This window comes from Melospiza georgiana, chromosome 1 (assembly GCF_028018845.1).
Source record: "Melospiza georgiana isolate bMelGeo1 chromosome 1, bMelGeo1.pri, whole genome shotgun sequence".
NCBI lineage: Eukaryota > Metazoa > Chordata > Aves > Passeriformes > Passerellidae > Melospiza > Melospiza georgiana.
The window spans coordinates 31183656-31200816 of NC_080430.1; the positions used below are offsets into that span (position 1 = coordinate 31183656).

The 17161-nt window shown below is 45.3% G+C and overlaps 1 protein-coding gene across 1 annotated transcript; it reads right to left on the reverse strand.

The window, feature by feature from the left end:
- Positions 1–16264: 16264 nt before the first annotated feature.
- Positions 16265–16828, reverse strand: FERD3L (Fer3 like bHLH transcription factor). The gene has a single exon (XM_058038660.1). It carries the CDS (start codon positions 16826–16828, stop codon positions 16265–16267), a length of 564 nt encoding a protein of 187 aa, XP_057894643.1.
- Positions 16829–17161: the final 333 nt, after the last annotated feature.

Genomic DNA, 17161 nt, shown 5'->3' on the forward strand with positions numbered 1-17161 from the left:
TTTCTTCCCATCCCCCGCCTTTGTGCCTCCTTCCCCGCTCGCTGGCAGCACAGAGCAGGTGGTGTGTCTTTTTAACAACAGCTCAGATTCAAACGGGGAACGCCTGGGAGGGAAAGCTAGAAATTGCCGTCCATCAGTGAAGGGGGTGAAGCCCTCTCTGCTCCCGGCGTGGGGACCGCGCTCCTCCTTTGCCGGCCTGGCAGCGGCCGCCGGCACGGGCACGGCCGGGAGCGGAGCGGGCAGCGCAGAGCGGCAGAGCCTCCCGGCTTGCCTGAGGTGTGAGGGCGGGCAGGGCGAACGGAATGGCAGAGGAGCGATAAATCCCGGGCATGAAATAAAGCGAGGCTTCTGGAAGAGCGCTGGCATCTTCTCCGGGAAACAGACTCGTCTCTCTCCTCTGCCTGGGGACTGACTCCCTTTCCTCCGGGCAGAGGCGGCCCATCCCGGGAGCGGCCGGGGCCCGGACCCTGCTCGCCGCCCCGAGGGGCAGCGCCCGCCCCGGCCCCGCCGCAGCTCCCGGAGCTGTCCCGGCGCCGCTCCCTTCGCTGCCCCTCTCGGAGACTTCTCCTTCCTGGGTCTCCATCCCGGGGAGCGAGCACATAGCAGCCCGCCCAAAACCTTCTCTTTTGGGAAACAGCTGGAAAAAGGACCGGGAAGGCAACAGGGACCATCTTAGCCGGCAAGGGAAGGCACACAGCCGGCGCACAGACCCGCAGCGAGCCTGCACAGCTTTCCCGGCTTTTGGCTTGTCCCTGCTGTGTCTTCTGCGATCACAGGCCTCTTCACTCAGCTTAACACTGAGAGCTTCAGGGGGTCTCTTGCATTGGCAACAGCTGCTGATCCCAAGGTAAGAAGAGCTGGCTCTCCTTTCACCTCCCTTTCACCAACAATTTTGTCTGTACCTCCAACCTCCTCTGGGGTGTTGAGCAGTGTCATTACAGAAGAAATGTTGGGAAAAGTGGCAATGAGCATCTGTAGGTGGCTCCAGGGGCCGGCCTTCCTTCCTTCCTTCCTTCCTTCCTTCCTTCCTTCCTTCCTTCCTTCCTTCCTTCCTTCCTTCCTTCCTTCCTTCCTTCCTTCCTGCCTTCCTTCCTGCCTTCCTTCCCTCATTATTCTTATGGGAAAAAAAAATACCACAGGACAAAACCAAACCTGGATAGTTATTACCTTGCTGGGAATGGGATGCTGCCTGAAATGAGGGAGGGGCAGCATCTCCTGAGCTGATTTGGCGGGATGCACGACATGTCTGGGCAACCTGAACTTTGAATGGGATGCAGGACATCACCTGCTTGTCATGGGGCAGGAGGAGGGTGTGTAGAGCAGGGTGAAGGAGTCAAGGATACATGGGGAAGTAGTAGTATTACATGGTTTGTAAAAATAGAAAGCATGGAGAAATGCAGGGATGGGGTTGAGGAGAGAGGAGTAGTTGACCATAGTAGATGGCTGGGCTTTGTGTAGGCTGCTCTTTGTGTAAACTGCAGCAAAAGCAACAAGCAGTGTTTAACAGGACCTGTGACCTGCATACTGCTGTATGAATGAGACTGCACAACCCTCCCCCCTTCCTCCCACCATCATCTTCATTTTGGTTTTTGTTTTATTTCTGACTCCCAAATTATGGGCTCAGGAGCAAAGACATATAAGCCCATGATGTTACTGTCAAGACCCACACAGGGGTGAAGGGGCCAGATGAGCTGTGGTGGCAACAACCTGTCCCAGGGGACTTGGGCTGGGCTGGGCTGGGCTGGTTGTGGGAGCCTGCCTGGATCCCCCAGGCCTGCTGGCAGGCAGCAGCCCTGCTGGAGTGTGTGGAGCTGTGTTGGGAGGAGGGTAGATGTGTCAGAAAGTCATGTCTGGGGGTCTGTGTGAGAGATAAAGACATACTGGTGTGTTTATGGGTGAGGATGTGTTTGTGTGTGCATGAGTGTACTGTTGATCTTTTCAGTGTGAACACACATATATATATGTCAGGAGGGAAGGGGAGTGAAGTCTGTGCAGAGATTAAAGAAAATCAAATTCTGGTTTATTTTGAAATCTACAGTTTTGATGGGGATTGAGGTGCAGCCTTTGCATTTCACATTAAATAATAATTTTATTTTATTTATGCAGTGTTAAACCATCTGTTTTGAACCTCCACTAAGCCACTAAGGTAGTTCTGCAGACCACTTTGGAGCATGGGTTGTCATGTCCTGTTCTTCTCTATGCAAAGGCATGGCTTAGATAAGAACTCTCCTGGCTCCTTGGGCAGAATTTCAACTGTTTCACTCTTTGGTGGTAGCAAGCAAAACTGCAAACAAATCCATGGCCTTTCTATCAATACTTCCAGGTCCATTCCTGCAAGCTTCCCTGGGCCTCAGCTCAGAAAAATACGTGTTGTAGGATGAACTCTTACATGGAACACTGGCAGGACCCAGAGCTCTTCAGCATTTTGTCACCTCTGCAGAAAGGTACAATACTGGTAAAGCAGCCATCTAGATTACAGGTATGGCTGTGAACTGAGCTAAATAATGGCAAACTCCTGGTAGGAAGAAATGAGGAGTAAGCTGTTCTCTGATGATCACTGTAGTCATGGTTGATCCCAGGGAAACAGCTGTAAAGGATGGCCCCACCTTGATGCCAGCCCTTCTGTGGGCACCCATTAACTGTTGGCACACTCACAGGATGGGACAAGCAGTATTTGCCTTATCCAGGCCAAAATGTCAAAGCTCTTGAGGGGAGTAGGTCAAAAGGTTGATTCGTTGCTTGATTTCTAAGAATGAATGAATGAAAGGCCCAATTTTATCTGCCTGTTTATAAATCAGTGCAGAAGTTTAAGAACTAATGTGCTCAAGATCTGGTGGTTGCAACTACAATGTTGCCCCTCATCAATGTGCTAAACAGATTGTGCATACACACAAATTACAGTTGGATTGTAATAAGGTTGTTCTGTATTCCCCATACAGCAAGCACACACACGTGTAATTTGGGTCACAAAGGCTGTTTACTGTGGTAAAACTCTCACTGCTGCTGATTCCTTGGAATATTGAGCAATGTCTTACATCCATGCATGCCTAGAGACAGCCTGCCTGCGTGGTTTTGATGCCGACGCCTTCAGTCGGGTGTTTTCTCAGAGGTTTTACTTTATGTTGCAAAGACCACTGAAATTAATTGAAGTTTCCCTACTAGTTTCCACAGCCAGGTATTTTAATTTGTATGGATTCTAGGTGAAACCCTGGTCAGGACCATACCCCTTCAAAAGGGATGAGAGAGGACCTAGCAACTTTTCCCACTGGCGTTTATGCTGTAATTTGCTCCGTGTAGGAAGCACACGGGGAAACAGGTTGGCAACTCTGTGCCTGGTACAAATTTCTGCTCAGCAACAGCAAACAGGCAGAATCCATGCAAAAAGGGTATGAGAGCAGGACCCATTTCCCATCTTCTTTCACATCTTTCTTCCTTCCTATCACCGCGGCAGCTCATACAACCAAGGAAAAGCTGACAAGCATCTCCCGTCATTGGTCCGGCGTGGGTGGGCGCGGCTCGGCCCGGCCCGGCTCGGCTCAGCTCGGCCCGGCTCAGCTCGGCCCGGCTCGGCTCGGCTCGGCTCGGCTCGGCCGGCGGGGCTGGGGCGGCGGGGCCGTGCCGGGCCGTGCCGGGCCGTGCCGGGCTGTGCGGCCGGCGGCCACCGGAGGGCACGATTCCCCGCCGGCCCCGCCGCGCTCCGGGCGAGCCGCTGCCACCCGGGCCGGAGCGAGCCCCGTCCGGCTGGGGCACCCGAGCTTCGGGGCCGTGCGGGGCTGCCCGCCCCTCCCGGCTCTGCTCGCTGCCTTTCAGCCGTTCCCGAGTGGTTTTTCTCGCTGAGCTGGCCGCAGCGCCGCTGCCCATCCCGGGGCGGCCGTGCTGGGTCCTGGGGGGAGGTCCGGGACACGGATCCCCGCGGACACACGGACACTTCCCACGGGTGGGCTTCCAGCTGCTGGCGCTTTGACACTCCGTTCGGAAGCTCAGAAAAACAGACGAATAACGCGCAGTTCCTCAAACGAGCAGTTTCATTATCAAAATTGCTACAATGGTTATTTAATTTTTAAGGTCGTGTGGCCGTTCATGTGGAAGTCCCAGCAGCTTGCTGCCACGAAAGGGTGGGACAGCGTTGTTCCCGGTGCTCCCAGTGCTCCCAGTGTTCCCAGGGCTCCCATCCCTCCCGCCCCTGGGCCGGCGGCAGGGAGCGCTGCGCCCCCCGCGCACCGGCCCTCGGCATCTCCTGCATCCATCCCCTGCTCCCGGCCCTCGGTCCTGTGCAAGGCCGAGAAATACCTGTACGCTATCGACAAAAGAGCAAGCCCACACAGGAGACAGGTCTCCCAATAAATTAAGTTCTCAGATTATTTTCAGCACGTGTTTTTATATAAAATCTTTTATTCAGATCCAGAAATAATTCCTGGCTGTAAATGGGGCTGTTTAAGCAGATCCTAAGTACTCGGTGCAAGCCTGAGTGGTATCCTCTCATGTATTCTAGACAAGACCAATCCTTCCCATCACAAGAGATCAACATATCTAATGCTGTGGTGGAGTTCTGCCCCTAATTATGGGTCTGGGTCTTGTTTATGTGGTTTCACATCTAAATCTGAAAAGACCACTTAGTAAAACAATCTTATCTACACTCCAGGGAATAACAGTTATTTTTATTAATAATGGAGCTTATTGGCTATTTCAGCTCCTTTGATTTTTTTTCTTTTCCATCTTTACCTTCTTTCCCGAACTATATCAACATAATTTATTTTTGTGTTCTTCTTGCTCCCACACATTACTCAAATCTATATACTCAATCTCTCACTACACTTGGCCCAAGGAAACTCCATTAAACTTCAGGCCCTTTTAGCCACAAATTCTGCTTTTTTCTTCCAAGGTGGGCGAGAATGCACCTCCAGCACTGGTGATGGATAAAGCATTCCATAAAGCCTTCTTCTTATGGGTGGACTCAAATATCCCACAGCTCAAGCAGTTAGAATCAGAGCCATAGAGCCAGAATTCCAGCATGGAAGTGGGCTTTCACCCTGTTAGCCATGTCTGCAACCCTGGGGAAAATCCCCACCCCTGCTTCCTACTGGATGTGGTCTCCTTTAGGATTTCAGGTGCTCTTGGAATCTCTCAGATGAAAATGAAAAAGAGATCATGCAAGAAGTAACCATAACTCATCATTCATAAATGAACATAGAAATTCAGTAGGCAGGATAATAGGCTGGTTTTTACATCCAAAATGGGCAGCAAATTCTGGTATGAGGGGAAGAGCATGGAAGGTCATCCCAACATACACATATGATTTCCAGGGCAAAGGAAATGGTTTTATTTCCTTGGTAGGCTGATTGAATGCCAGGTCCCCAAACTGGAACCCATCCATCTTCTCCTCCTGGCCATAGACCACATGGGCCATGAATGCAGCCATGCAGAGGAGGTGAGCCTGGAGAGGAAATGTTCACAGAAATGGACTCCCACCTCACTCTTTCCACAGTTACCTTACTTCCAAAAGACACCTACTCAGAGCTAGAAAACTTTTGAGGGAGAAGGGGTTTATTTCCATCTCTGAATTTCCTCTCAGAAAAGGCAATGAGCATGCATCAAAGTTTACATATTCCTTTCTACATGGGGAGAAAGGAATATAATGTTATTATATATTATAATTGTTTTGTGCTATAGGCTATCAGCTATGGGCTATCAACTAAAGATCTGCTATCCATAATTTCTCCTCATTTTACACCCCCAATCTCATTTTCCTTCCTCCATGATATAGGATGATGATTAGGTTACCTTGCTCACAAAGGACTGATCTGTCCATTGGTCCACATCCTAGCTTTATTTTCTGACCAAAGATCATATAGTAGGTCAACAATGAAGGTGATGTAGAGTACAAATCTCAGTTACAAATTCCAAAGGCAATTTTCCAGAGAGGTAGTAGTTCATTGATATGTTAAAGTAAATTAGAACACATTCACTGTTCACGTATCTTTGTACATACTTGGCTATTTATGAAGTCTGACCTCCAAACAAACATCTGTACTTGTATTTATGCAAAATACGGCACTGCTTCTGCCTTGAAAAGTGTCTATATCAAACATTCTCATGCCAAAATCTACTATCTGACCTTGCAGCACTAAAAATAGTTCATGTCAGAAGCAGAGAAATATTTGTTTCTCCTTTTAGAACATTTGTGCTTACATTCATTAAGGACTCAGTCCGAAGTCCTTTGATGTCAAGGAGACTGTTTCAGTGGCCTTTGGATCAAGTCTTAAAAAGGGTCAATTAAACTTTAAATAAAATAAAAATTATAATGGGTCCAGCCTAAGAGAATAGGAGATATGTAAGAAAGGCTGCCTTTGGAGTAAAGCATCACTCATTATTCTCTAATATTTAGTTGAACTTGTGGAATTTTTCACTATTAAAACAATGATCATTTTCAATAAAGTTATAATTAATTTTTATTCTTCAGAACATCCACATTTTTCTGCATAGTAGAAATGTTGTTGCTGACCTAGTAAGTGCAAGGATGCTTTGAGCTCAGTAGGACATATATGGACTGGGCCCTAAGCAGTAAGATATGGCCCAGATTTTCAAAGCCAGAGTAGAGACCTAATTCCAAAACACTCTTCTGATTCTAAAATATGTTCAAGTTTTTGTCTCACTTCATATTAGAGCAACTCAGTATTTTCTAATGTCTGATCTAATGTTAGACTTTGTTTTTCACATTTTGCAAAAGGATTAATGCAGCTCTTGGCAACAGCAGATGCTGAAATTAACATGAAGGTAGAGGATGTTCAATGGAGTATAGCAGGGGCTTTAATTGAAAACAGTGAACTTTATTGTTCAGTTGGTAATCCTTTTCTCTACAAAAATGCATAGTGTTTAGAGCATCCATTTTGATAAAAAAGAAACCAGTATTAAAACAAGCTACAGCCTCACAGAGCTTACTGCTCTGCTTGCTTGTAATCACTGTATCAGAGACTTGAGTAATTGGAATGACATATGTCTGCAGGAATTTTTGCTGAATCTGAGTTATTTGACAGTAGAATGTTCATCATTCCTTCCAAACAGATAGAAGTTTGATCAATTATATTTCAGTGGCTTACAGCCATATGCTATCTGCAGTGACATTTATGATCTATTTTTCTTATCCCCAAATGGCCTTCAACCTAGCAGTTATCTGCCAACATGTTAAAGTTTTGGTCAGTGAAAATCCCTTAGTGTCTTGGAAAGATTCATGATGTTGTCTTTTGGCCAAAGTCCATTATGGGTAACTACAACTTTATCTACATTCAACGTATGTAATTGAGTGCCTGTGGTATGGCACACTGTCATTTGGCTTCATTTCAATCAACTAAGATAACTCTCTGTATTTTCTTTCCTATAACACTGTGTCATGTTGCTGCAAAAAGTGAAACAGCTGCCACATTCTCCTTATTGAGGGTGCATCACAGAATGGGCTGTTTCTTCTGAGAGGACAACACAGCCTCCAGTTTGGCAGGTAAACTTTTGCAACACCAAATCCTTCCATCCGTGGTTTCATGTTGTCAGTTCGTTGCAGGAACTAATAGTCTGGTCTAGATGTCAAACTATCTGATTTGTTAGTGTAGCTGGCAGGTTAACTGTCTAAGTCCTGCCATTTCCTCACAGAATTCACTGTGGGTAGAAAATTTCATCCAAAAAAAAGAAAAATAACCATCTTTAAAGATTAGATGCACTATTGGGAAATTAAGTTCTTAAAGCTAAATCAGATGTACGATAGGAAGCAGCTCATAATTGCTCACATTAAGGGTAAAGGGCCAACCCAAAGGCATATAGACAGGAGGAAAAAAGGCAATACAGTCACTCAGCTATTACTGTGAGAAACAGCCTTTCAAATTCCCACTGATCTAATGTGTATCAGAAACAAGTTACACTGCTATGAAGAGGTAGAAGATGCTTTTTCATTCTTTGTGGTTATGGGAATGGAAGGCATTGTATTTCTTTGCCATATCCCTCCCAAACTGTTCCTTGAGGAAAAAATGATTTCTGCTGCTCCTTAAGTCATAGAAGTTAGTAAAATATTATATGACAAAAAAGTTGCCATTAAACTTTGCTCAAGAGCGTTTGAAAATGGCATGTGAAATCCATGCTGGATTAGGTGCTGCTGTAAGGGCATCAGGATTGAAGGGAATGGATTAGCAGCTCCCCAGTAACAACTGTGGCACCACAAATGATGCAAGTAAGCACCACCCCATTTGCAATACAGACACCAGAGATTAACACTGTGCAGCCAGTAGTAGCATTATACATGGAGTGGAAAGAAACCACAGCAAACATAGGTTTGTGTTTCCACTAGGTATTCACTAAAGAACCTCCATGGTGCCACCTGCATTTCCACCATGCTACTGCAAGGTGATCATTACCAACCTCTGGGAAGACTTTGTGTCATTTCAAAATGTGTCTCTGGATGTTTTCAGCAAAAGAAAATACCTTGTGCATAAAATCTTCTCTTTTCATCTCTGAGGTCACATTTCATCTTTGGGGTGATATTTGGTGTTTATATGCCATGAAAGTGATTCATAAACCCTCACAATAAATATTTTTAATGACCCATGGCTTCAGAAGAACTGTGTTCTGTAAGGTGAAGCAGAATTGAAGTGACTGTCATTAGAACTTTTCCTCTGTGGTTCCTTCTCAGGTAGCTGTCATGTCTTTCCAGCTTGAAGGCAAAAAAACCTGGTCTTATACACCAAAATTCTCTCCAGTCAAATATTTGGCTCATGCACTGAATCCTTCAAATAATTTGGTCAATAGTATGCAAAAGATTCATGTTTCTTCTACTCTCAAAAACAAGATGAGAAATTTATCTGGTTTTGTTTTGGTTTGTTTGTTTGGGGATTTTTGGGCTTGGTTCAGTTTATGTATTTCAGGAGATATGCCTGCACATTTTAAATTTTTAAAGTATGACAAATGTTGTGTGTTCTCTCTATAGCTTTGGTAGAACTTATTTCTCTCCAAGGGCAAACCCCATGCTGTTAACATCACAAAACTTCCTCAGCATAATGGGGCTCAGTCCATAGGTATGAGAGTTGTAATCTGAAAAGGGATTCTGAAATAATTTTTTTCCTGCATGTCTGAAACATGTAACAGTGAGAACTGACTTGTACTGTTGTCAACCCATGTTCAGCTGACAGAATAAAACAATGAATAGGTGGATGTTTCCAAATTTAACACCTTGGGGCTGATAAAGGTGTTTACATCTATAGGACTGAAAGCCTATCTTACCAAGGACTGGTTTAGTAGTTTGAGCACAGTTATCAGTACTTGAGAGAAAGTTCCATTTGCTCATGATTAAAATTTGGGTTCTGTACATCAAGGAGGCGGCACCTGATGAGGGCCTAAACTGTCAATTTAATCATATTTGGCAATACTCAAGATATCTGCAGAGAAAATTTAAACTGAGTCAGATGTAATATGAAATGAATTCCACACGCCTTCATGTAAGGTAGAGAAAGATCTGAGATAGCCCTTCATTTTACAGTCTCTCAATCATATTTTCCTTTTTTTTCCCCTCCATTACTGTTACTTTTCATCCCACAACTTCTTTCGCATCTGGTAGTTTGCAGAGTTATGTGAGTCAATGATGTTGCAGAGTTACTGCAGTACTCTAACATATAATGAAATAATTATAAAAATAGATTAAAACATTTTTCTGCATAGTCACTTAATGCTCTTTATATTTGGTATCATATATGATAATATTAACAACAAAAAGTGATTGTAAGTACTCACAAATGTCCCCAGATGATGTTGCTGAGTCCTGAATATCTGATTCTGCTTAAAGTTATTCAAAAATAATTTTAAATTTTCGGCCTGTACTCTGAAAACTTCCTGGCAACTCAATTACTTAGATATGTATGTTATTCTCAAAGACTTCATAGGAGCTTCAATGCCCAAGACCAGGCCCAGGAGCACCTTGAAACATATGAAACACTTCAGCATTTAGATAATTACATACTTTTGGGACCAACCCACATTTCTCTTTGGAAAATGTTTCCCCTGCATGGCTGCAGACAACAGATGGATCATATGATCTCTGCATTTGGAAAGATGGCATAATTCTGGCAGACTGTCAGTTGAGTGAAAGAGGCTGATTTCAGATCCTCATTAAGAAAATATACAACCACACGGAGTGGACTGAATGGCAGAAATTGATCACTGACGCCAGCTTTAATAGAAAGTATAGTACACTTGCAACATGAAATCTGCTGAGCTGTGGCTGGATTTAGCTCTATCAGGTTTTGCATTCTTTTCCCAAATAAATGTGCTCTAAAGGAAACATCCTTTGTAGTATAAGGGCCTTCTGTTTGCCAGGAGGGAGAGGAGCAGAGCAGTGGAGGGTGAAAAGGCAAATTCAAAGAGCTACCGGGTCTAGGGTTGGAGCAGGGTGCCAAGGCTTTGTTGAGTCTTCCCTTTCACTTGCAAAAGTTTCTGTTTAATGAAACTTTTCTTTATATTTCTAGTCTCTTGGTATATTTTTTAGGGTGCAGATGGCACTTTCCCCAGAAACCACCCCTTGGAAGAGTGATGCCTTCAGAGGCTACCTAGAACAGAGGCCTGACAGTGTTAAAGGAATAAAGTAGGTATTTATTAAAAAGGCCTTCAAAGGATGCACCTTGGCAGTACAAGAGCCTGGCTGTGGCTACACCCAGGATGGATGACTTGGCCCCTTCCCACTGCAGGGCTCTAGGAACAAGGCTCAGTGCCTTCTTCACACACATTTCCACATGGAAGTGGCCCTGCCAAGACCTAATAGCTTGAGTAGGAATCCCAGGGTACTGTAAAGTGTAATATAGTTTCCCAGCAACACTGGATATGAGCAATAATTTCACTGTAATCACTACCCACAGCTAAATGAAAAGGACTGGGGGAGCTGCACTTCCATTTAACCATGAAACACTGAAATGGCTTCAGGTCGCAACTTTTGTTTCAGCAGTGACGTCAGGATCTTTATATGATACCTCATCTTGGCCACATAAAATAATGAAAAATCATAAATCATTGGCTGCTTTGAAAATCTTTTCTAAACTATCTTTTAGTGAGATCAGAGACAACATCTATCCCACACATGAACCTGAAAAGTTCAAGCAGTAATAGTAGTTACTGTGGTATATCTATTCCTGTATCCTTTGTTATCTATATATACCACTCTTCCCTCTGATAACTGTAAATTTCAAAAGCTGGAATCATTAACTAGGTTAAGGACTGCATAGTAAATAAACAATGCTAGCAATAAATATCAACAACTGAATCAACTTCTTCACTCAGTGCATGTGTTTATGGTGAAGACTCTCCATTCACAGATTCCCTCTCTGCTGTGTAGAAAATCATAAAAGGTACTTCTTGTCCTTGATCCCCTCTAAGGCTTGGAGTAAGAGAAGATGGAACTGGAACTCGTAGGGAAAATTATTATCTTTCTTCTCCTTTCAGAGCTAAGGAGAGATAGTTAAACCAACAGGATACTCTTTATCTCTCCTTCTGAAATTATGGCAGAATTAAGACAAAAATATGAACAGGCCTAGAATATCAGCGTGCCTGATTATCTGTTTGAAATAAAGCCATGTGTGACAACAGTGATGCCCGTCCTTCTGCACTGCAACACCTTTGTGTGGCAACCATTCAAAACCCCTCAGCATGGGAGGACATGGTCTGTGTCACCACTGTGACACTGAAGCCTTAGAGAGCAGCAAAAGCCACACTAAGATAATATAATGCACACAATAATTTGAATATGTTGCAGTCCTTGCAAGTATATATTAATGTGGAAAGCTGTACTACAAAAGTAGAGGTAACAGAATTACTCCCTTATTTTGACTTCTTCGAAGAAATAGGAATTTCAGGTATGTAAGGACCACTGAACTGGTGATCAGCAGAGTGAGTAGTAGCTGTGAATAATTCAAAGGCTTAAACTTCAGTGCCAACCAGAAAAAAAGGTAATCGCTGAAACTAGGACAGAGAAGGGGAAAAGCAAAATTTGGATGAAACACAATTTAAAACATAATTTCCGAGCTACACTTCTTGAAAATCTAAAATTCTAGGAAATTGCAATTGAATATTTTTATTCTGTCAATTCTTTTATTCTGGATATATTGCAGTGACAAGTGTTCATCTCACTATCTGACAACAAGCATTTTTATGGAGCAGATTTGAAGAGCAAATAATCTGAACTGATTCTATTTAGCAAGTTTTTAGGAAAAGCACCAATTTACTGTATTACAAAAAGAGCATAACCAGCACATCTATTAATCCTTGTAACTATTCTCTTGTATTTCTAGGAAAAGCTTGGCTGTCATTGTTGCAGATTAGTAGCATTCAAGCCTAGTAAAACAACAGATTCCTGTGAAAACAGGGACTCAGCATGCACAACAGTCACATTTTAGGTATTTTAATAAAAAAAAAAAAAAAGAAAAAAGAAGCCCACCAAAAATCGGAAGATCAAGTTAATTGAAAGGACCAGTAGGATAATCTAGTAATTCTTTCTGAGAAGAATCATCAATCTGAAAAAGAAATCAAAGCCACTTTTCCATTACTTTAGCTTGGTACCTCCATGACTTCAAAAACTAATTTATTTTACAGTTTGTAAAAGAAAAAAAAAGTATTGTTGGACTGAGACTTCACTTATCAAGTTTCATCCTAGAGGGAATTTTTATAGCTGAGTTATAAACCCTCCACACTTGAGTGTTTATAATGAAATGCTGACAAATGCGATAATAAACACCAATCATGGGGCCATAGTAGCTGATCAGAGAGTGGATTCAAAAGTTTGCAGTGCTATCATAATATTTTGTTCTGTTTCCAGCACTAGTTTCCTTAAACCTCCTTTCAGGTTCAGCAGCTGTAAAACAAGATCAATCTAACTAGAGATTGCAAAATCATTTGATTATTTATACTTCTCTTCGAAAGCTATGAAATGTCTCTCAAATATGATTTCATTTAGTCTTATTTTTTTGGTTTACATGTCTGAATACTAATTGTAACATGATAGCTTCAAGGGAACTCGAATTTCTACCAAAAGTCGGTCTTCGGTGGCCAAGGAGAACATAAACAAACCAGCCTCAGACCAGGGTCTAAAAATGGGCTATGATCAAACAGCGCTAAGGCTTTAAAAAGCCCCTTATTATCTTTTCCCAGAAGTAATTGACACTGTGGGTTTTTGTTGTTAATGCGGTGATAATGGCACTGTGCTTTGGGGAGACGAGGAGCTGCGCTCAGCCTTGGTGGCAGCGGGATTCTGAGCGAGGGGAGGAAGGCTCTTCCCTGCAGTGGGTGAAATCCAAACCTCGCTGGAGCTAGCAGCGTTCTGCACTCTGTCCCAATTCGGGTTTCACTGTCCTCCCAAGCTTGACAGGCTGCAGCACCGCACCGGCTCCACAGGTTAGAATGCAGCTATCTTGGACTGAGACAAGGATTGGGGGAGAAAGGACCCCAGAGTTTTGTTATTTCAGCGAGATGGGATTGCACTCCAGCAAGAAGCTTGTCTGCAATGTTCCCATAATTGGTTTATATTCTTACCAGACTAAACTTCCAACTTTCCAACTTCCAACTACGCTTTCAACACATCCACCGAGGGCTGAGGGATGGATCAGTATGGCATCTTGCTGTTTCACTGAGCTCTTCAGGGATGTAAGGACATGCTTTAGTTTCAGCAGTTCCTTTGAAAAAATTGCATTTAGACTGCTTTTTTAGTAAATCTTCATCAGTTTTGGAAAAGCACAAAACAATCAACCAACCAAACAAAAAAGCCCTTTTCATCAGGTTCTAAGGTCTTATAAATCAATGTGTGGCTCAGGGGCAGCTCAAAACGCATCTTGGGTTTTTTTCTGTGCTGTTTACATATTGTGTTCATTGGCTTATACCACAACTTCATTTTTAATTTCCAATGTTTTTAGCATCAGTGGCTCGTATAAGACTGTTACTACTGTTCATATTGCTACAAAATTTCCAGTGATCCTTTAGAAATCAGGATTCATAATGCAAGATCCATTTGTATTTAAAAATAAAATGTAACATATCCTTTCTGCTTTTCTCTAGTCTCTAACACAAGTATGAAAAAATCCCCAAACTTGGATCTTGAACAAATTCCAGTGTTTTGTTATTAAACCAAGAAATGAAAACCAATAATTTTTGCATTATCTGTTACAGACATGTTTACATTGCGAATCTCCTAACTTAAGACCCTATGTGCTATAGAGTTCTAATTTTATACAATGATATGAGCAAGAAATATTGTGAAAAGTTATATAATCATACTGTGAGAGATCATAGAGAAATGGTGGTAAGAAGTGAATATTAAATTGCATATTTCATTGTCCTTAAAGAATTTGTCTTCATCATTTTGCCTGAGATGATGGTAACTAAAGTGAGATTGGGTTATGTGAGCTATTGTTGATTTTGGAACATTGTTCATATGTAGTTCCTTCTTTCGTTTTATTTTTAGGAAAAAAAAAAAAAAAAAGAAGGAAAACAAACCCCAAAACAACACAAAACCATCTGAGGAGGTGAAACCCCCCAGTTCCTAGAAAGGATCCAGCTGCGCTAACTATCCAACTGCCTCTTGGAAAAAAAAGCATTTTGACAAATGGAGAGCAGATGCAATGTGTGGAGTCAGAGAGGTCAACAAAAACAAGTAGAAAAAGAAACCAGGGAAACAAGTGAAAAGAGAAAGAATATTAGAGTATTAATACAGGATAAAAGATCTCTCATGACAACATTAAAGTGAACAGAACGAGAAAAAGAAGAAGAATCACCCCAGAGCTGACAAAACACGAGAGAAGAAATAAGAGACGCAGGATCCTAGGAATACTAGCCTGAATCCAGGGTAAATCTTGATTTTACTGATATCACTGTAATTTTATATGATGGAGGCAAAAGCTGTCCTGTGGAGGCGCGCAGACCCACGGCCCTGAACGGGCAGTTCCGTGCGAGCGGGGCGGCTCCGAGCGGGCTGGCCGCTGCCCGTCCGCTGCCAACGCGGGCAGAAATCCCGCTCCTTCCCAGCAGCAGCCAAGGAAGGGCCCGCAGCAGAGGGACCCGGGGAGGCGAGCTGGGAGGGAGGGCAGAGCACAGCAGGATGGGTCTGATGGGCTCCTGGGAGAGACCCTGGCCCCCGCTCCCAGCCCGGTCACGGCCGCCTCCCGCCGCCGCCGCTGTCCCGGCAGCTCGCCGCTTTCCAGTAGGGAACGCTAGACAGAGATCCCCGGGGTGGACCCCATCCCTGTCCCGGGCTTTGCCCGACTCGGGCTTTCCCCTTTCCTCTCGCTCCGGCTTTTCAGAATGTATTTCATAACTTTTATTCCTTGCAAAGATGAAACGTGGCGTGCGTGTGTGTGCGTGTGCGTGCGTTTGTAAGGGAATGCGCCGTGGGAGAGAAGACGTCTCCGCTTGACGTCCCCAAAACCAAAGCCCACAAACTCACAAGTTTTCTCTCTCAGGAGGGCGCAGACGGCTTCCCAGGCTGGCCCCGCCGGTGGCGGAAAGGCTGCGGAGCATCCCAGACACCCGCACCTCACCTCGCCCCGCCGTGCCGGGCCGGACCGGGCCGTGCCATGCCGGGCCGGGCATTCCTGCGCCAGCTCCCGCCCGGTGCCAGCGACAGCGCTGGCCGCCCGCACGCAAGGACAGAGCCGTTCCCGGGAAGAAAATCGTGACAACAAGCGGTTGTATCCAGATGTTCGTCTTCCCTGGCCCCGTGACACACGGCGTGGACTTGGCAGACTGGATTTCAAAGAAAAGGGAGTTGTTGTTTATTTTTTAAAAGGCAGAAAGCGCTGGGTTAAAATGCACAGGCCGAGATTTCCCTGGCAGGCAGCTGGGCAGGAACCGAACCCGCTGGAAACCCGTTCTGCACTTTGGAATGGCTCCACTGCCCCGGCCCAGTCTTTCTCCAAAGCAACAAGTTGGAAAGATATTAAAGCAATCAGGCAACATAGCACAAACCAAGGAGCCTTGAACCTTCATTCTCGCCCCTCCCCCAACTCGTTCCGTTTACAAAAAATATAAATATTAACAAGTCTGCAACACACTGAGCCTCTCCATCCGTCTTCTCCGCAACTTCTGCCGGCCTCAGCGCACGCTTCTCCAAACACTCCTGGTTTGCATCCCACACCTGCAGGGTCCCGGCTGCGGTGTGAGAAGCCGAGGCAAGAGACAAAGATCTGTTTCCCCAGGAGGGAGGCACCTGCTCGCTGCTGATGCCCGGCCCCAGCCGCATCCCGCCTGGCCCCGGCGCTCCCTAGCTCGCTTCCTGCCTGCTGCATCCGTCCAGGAGCTCAGTCATGAAGGAGATGTACACTATGGCCAGGCGCAAGGTCTCTATCCGAGAGAGCCTCTTCTCGTAGGCGAAGGTGGGCACCTTCTTCCTGAGCTGATCAAACGCCTCGTTGAGGTTGAACATCCTCTTCCTCTCGCGTATGTTGGCAGCCTGGCGCTGGGCGTAGGTGATGACCCGTTTTCTCCTAGGTCTGTCCAGGAGGGAAGCGCTGCGCATCCTTTCCTCTTCCTCTTCTTCGTCTTCGGGATCTCCATTTCCGAAAGCAGCCAGGGGCAAACCTCGGGCCATCCCTTCCCGAAGGGACAGGACTGTGTCCCCGAAGGGAGGCCCGGTGGTGACCTCGCAGAGCCCCAGGCCCGCCCCAGCCCGGGGGGCTCCCTGGGGGCTGCCCAGGGAGAGGTCGGCCACGAAATCCAGCACCGAGGTGCCCAGCAGCCCCTCCGGGCAGGGCGCTTGCGGGGCTCTGCCGTGCAGCGCATGCAGCAGCGCCGGGCGCTGGCGGGCTGGGAAAAGGCTGGCTGACATCTTACTTCTGAGAGGGCTTGTTTGGGTCCCCCATCCCCAGCCCCAGCGACGTTAATATTTATAACCCCCCGGATAACAGGATTAGCAGGACTAGAAAGAGCGGCTGTAAAACTTCTCGCCGTGATGCTGATGAGAGGAGACAGGCAATCCCCTCGGGGACGCGTGGATGCTCCCGAGAGAGGAGTCCCCAGAGAGTCAATCCTGTCACAGTGATCAAGGACAGTTCCTTCTTGGCAAAACCCTCCGCTCTTACCTGCTGAGCACTTTTGTGTCTTCTTACACACCCGCAGCAAAACGATTTTCAGCCTCCTTAAAGCCCCCAGGAGCAGAGCC

Coding starts and splice junctions, on each gene's coding strand:
- FERD3L (XM_058038660.1), bottom strand. CDS start 16,828: ATGTCAGCCAGCCTTTTCCCAGCCCGCCAGCGCCCGGCGCTGCTGCAT.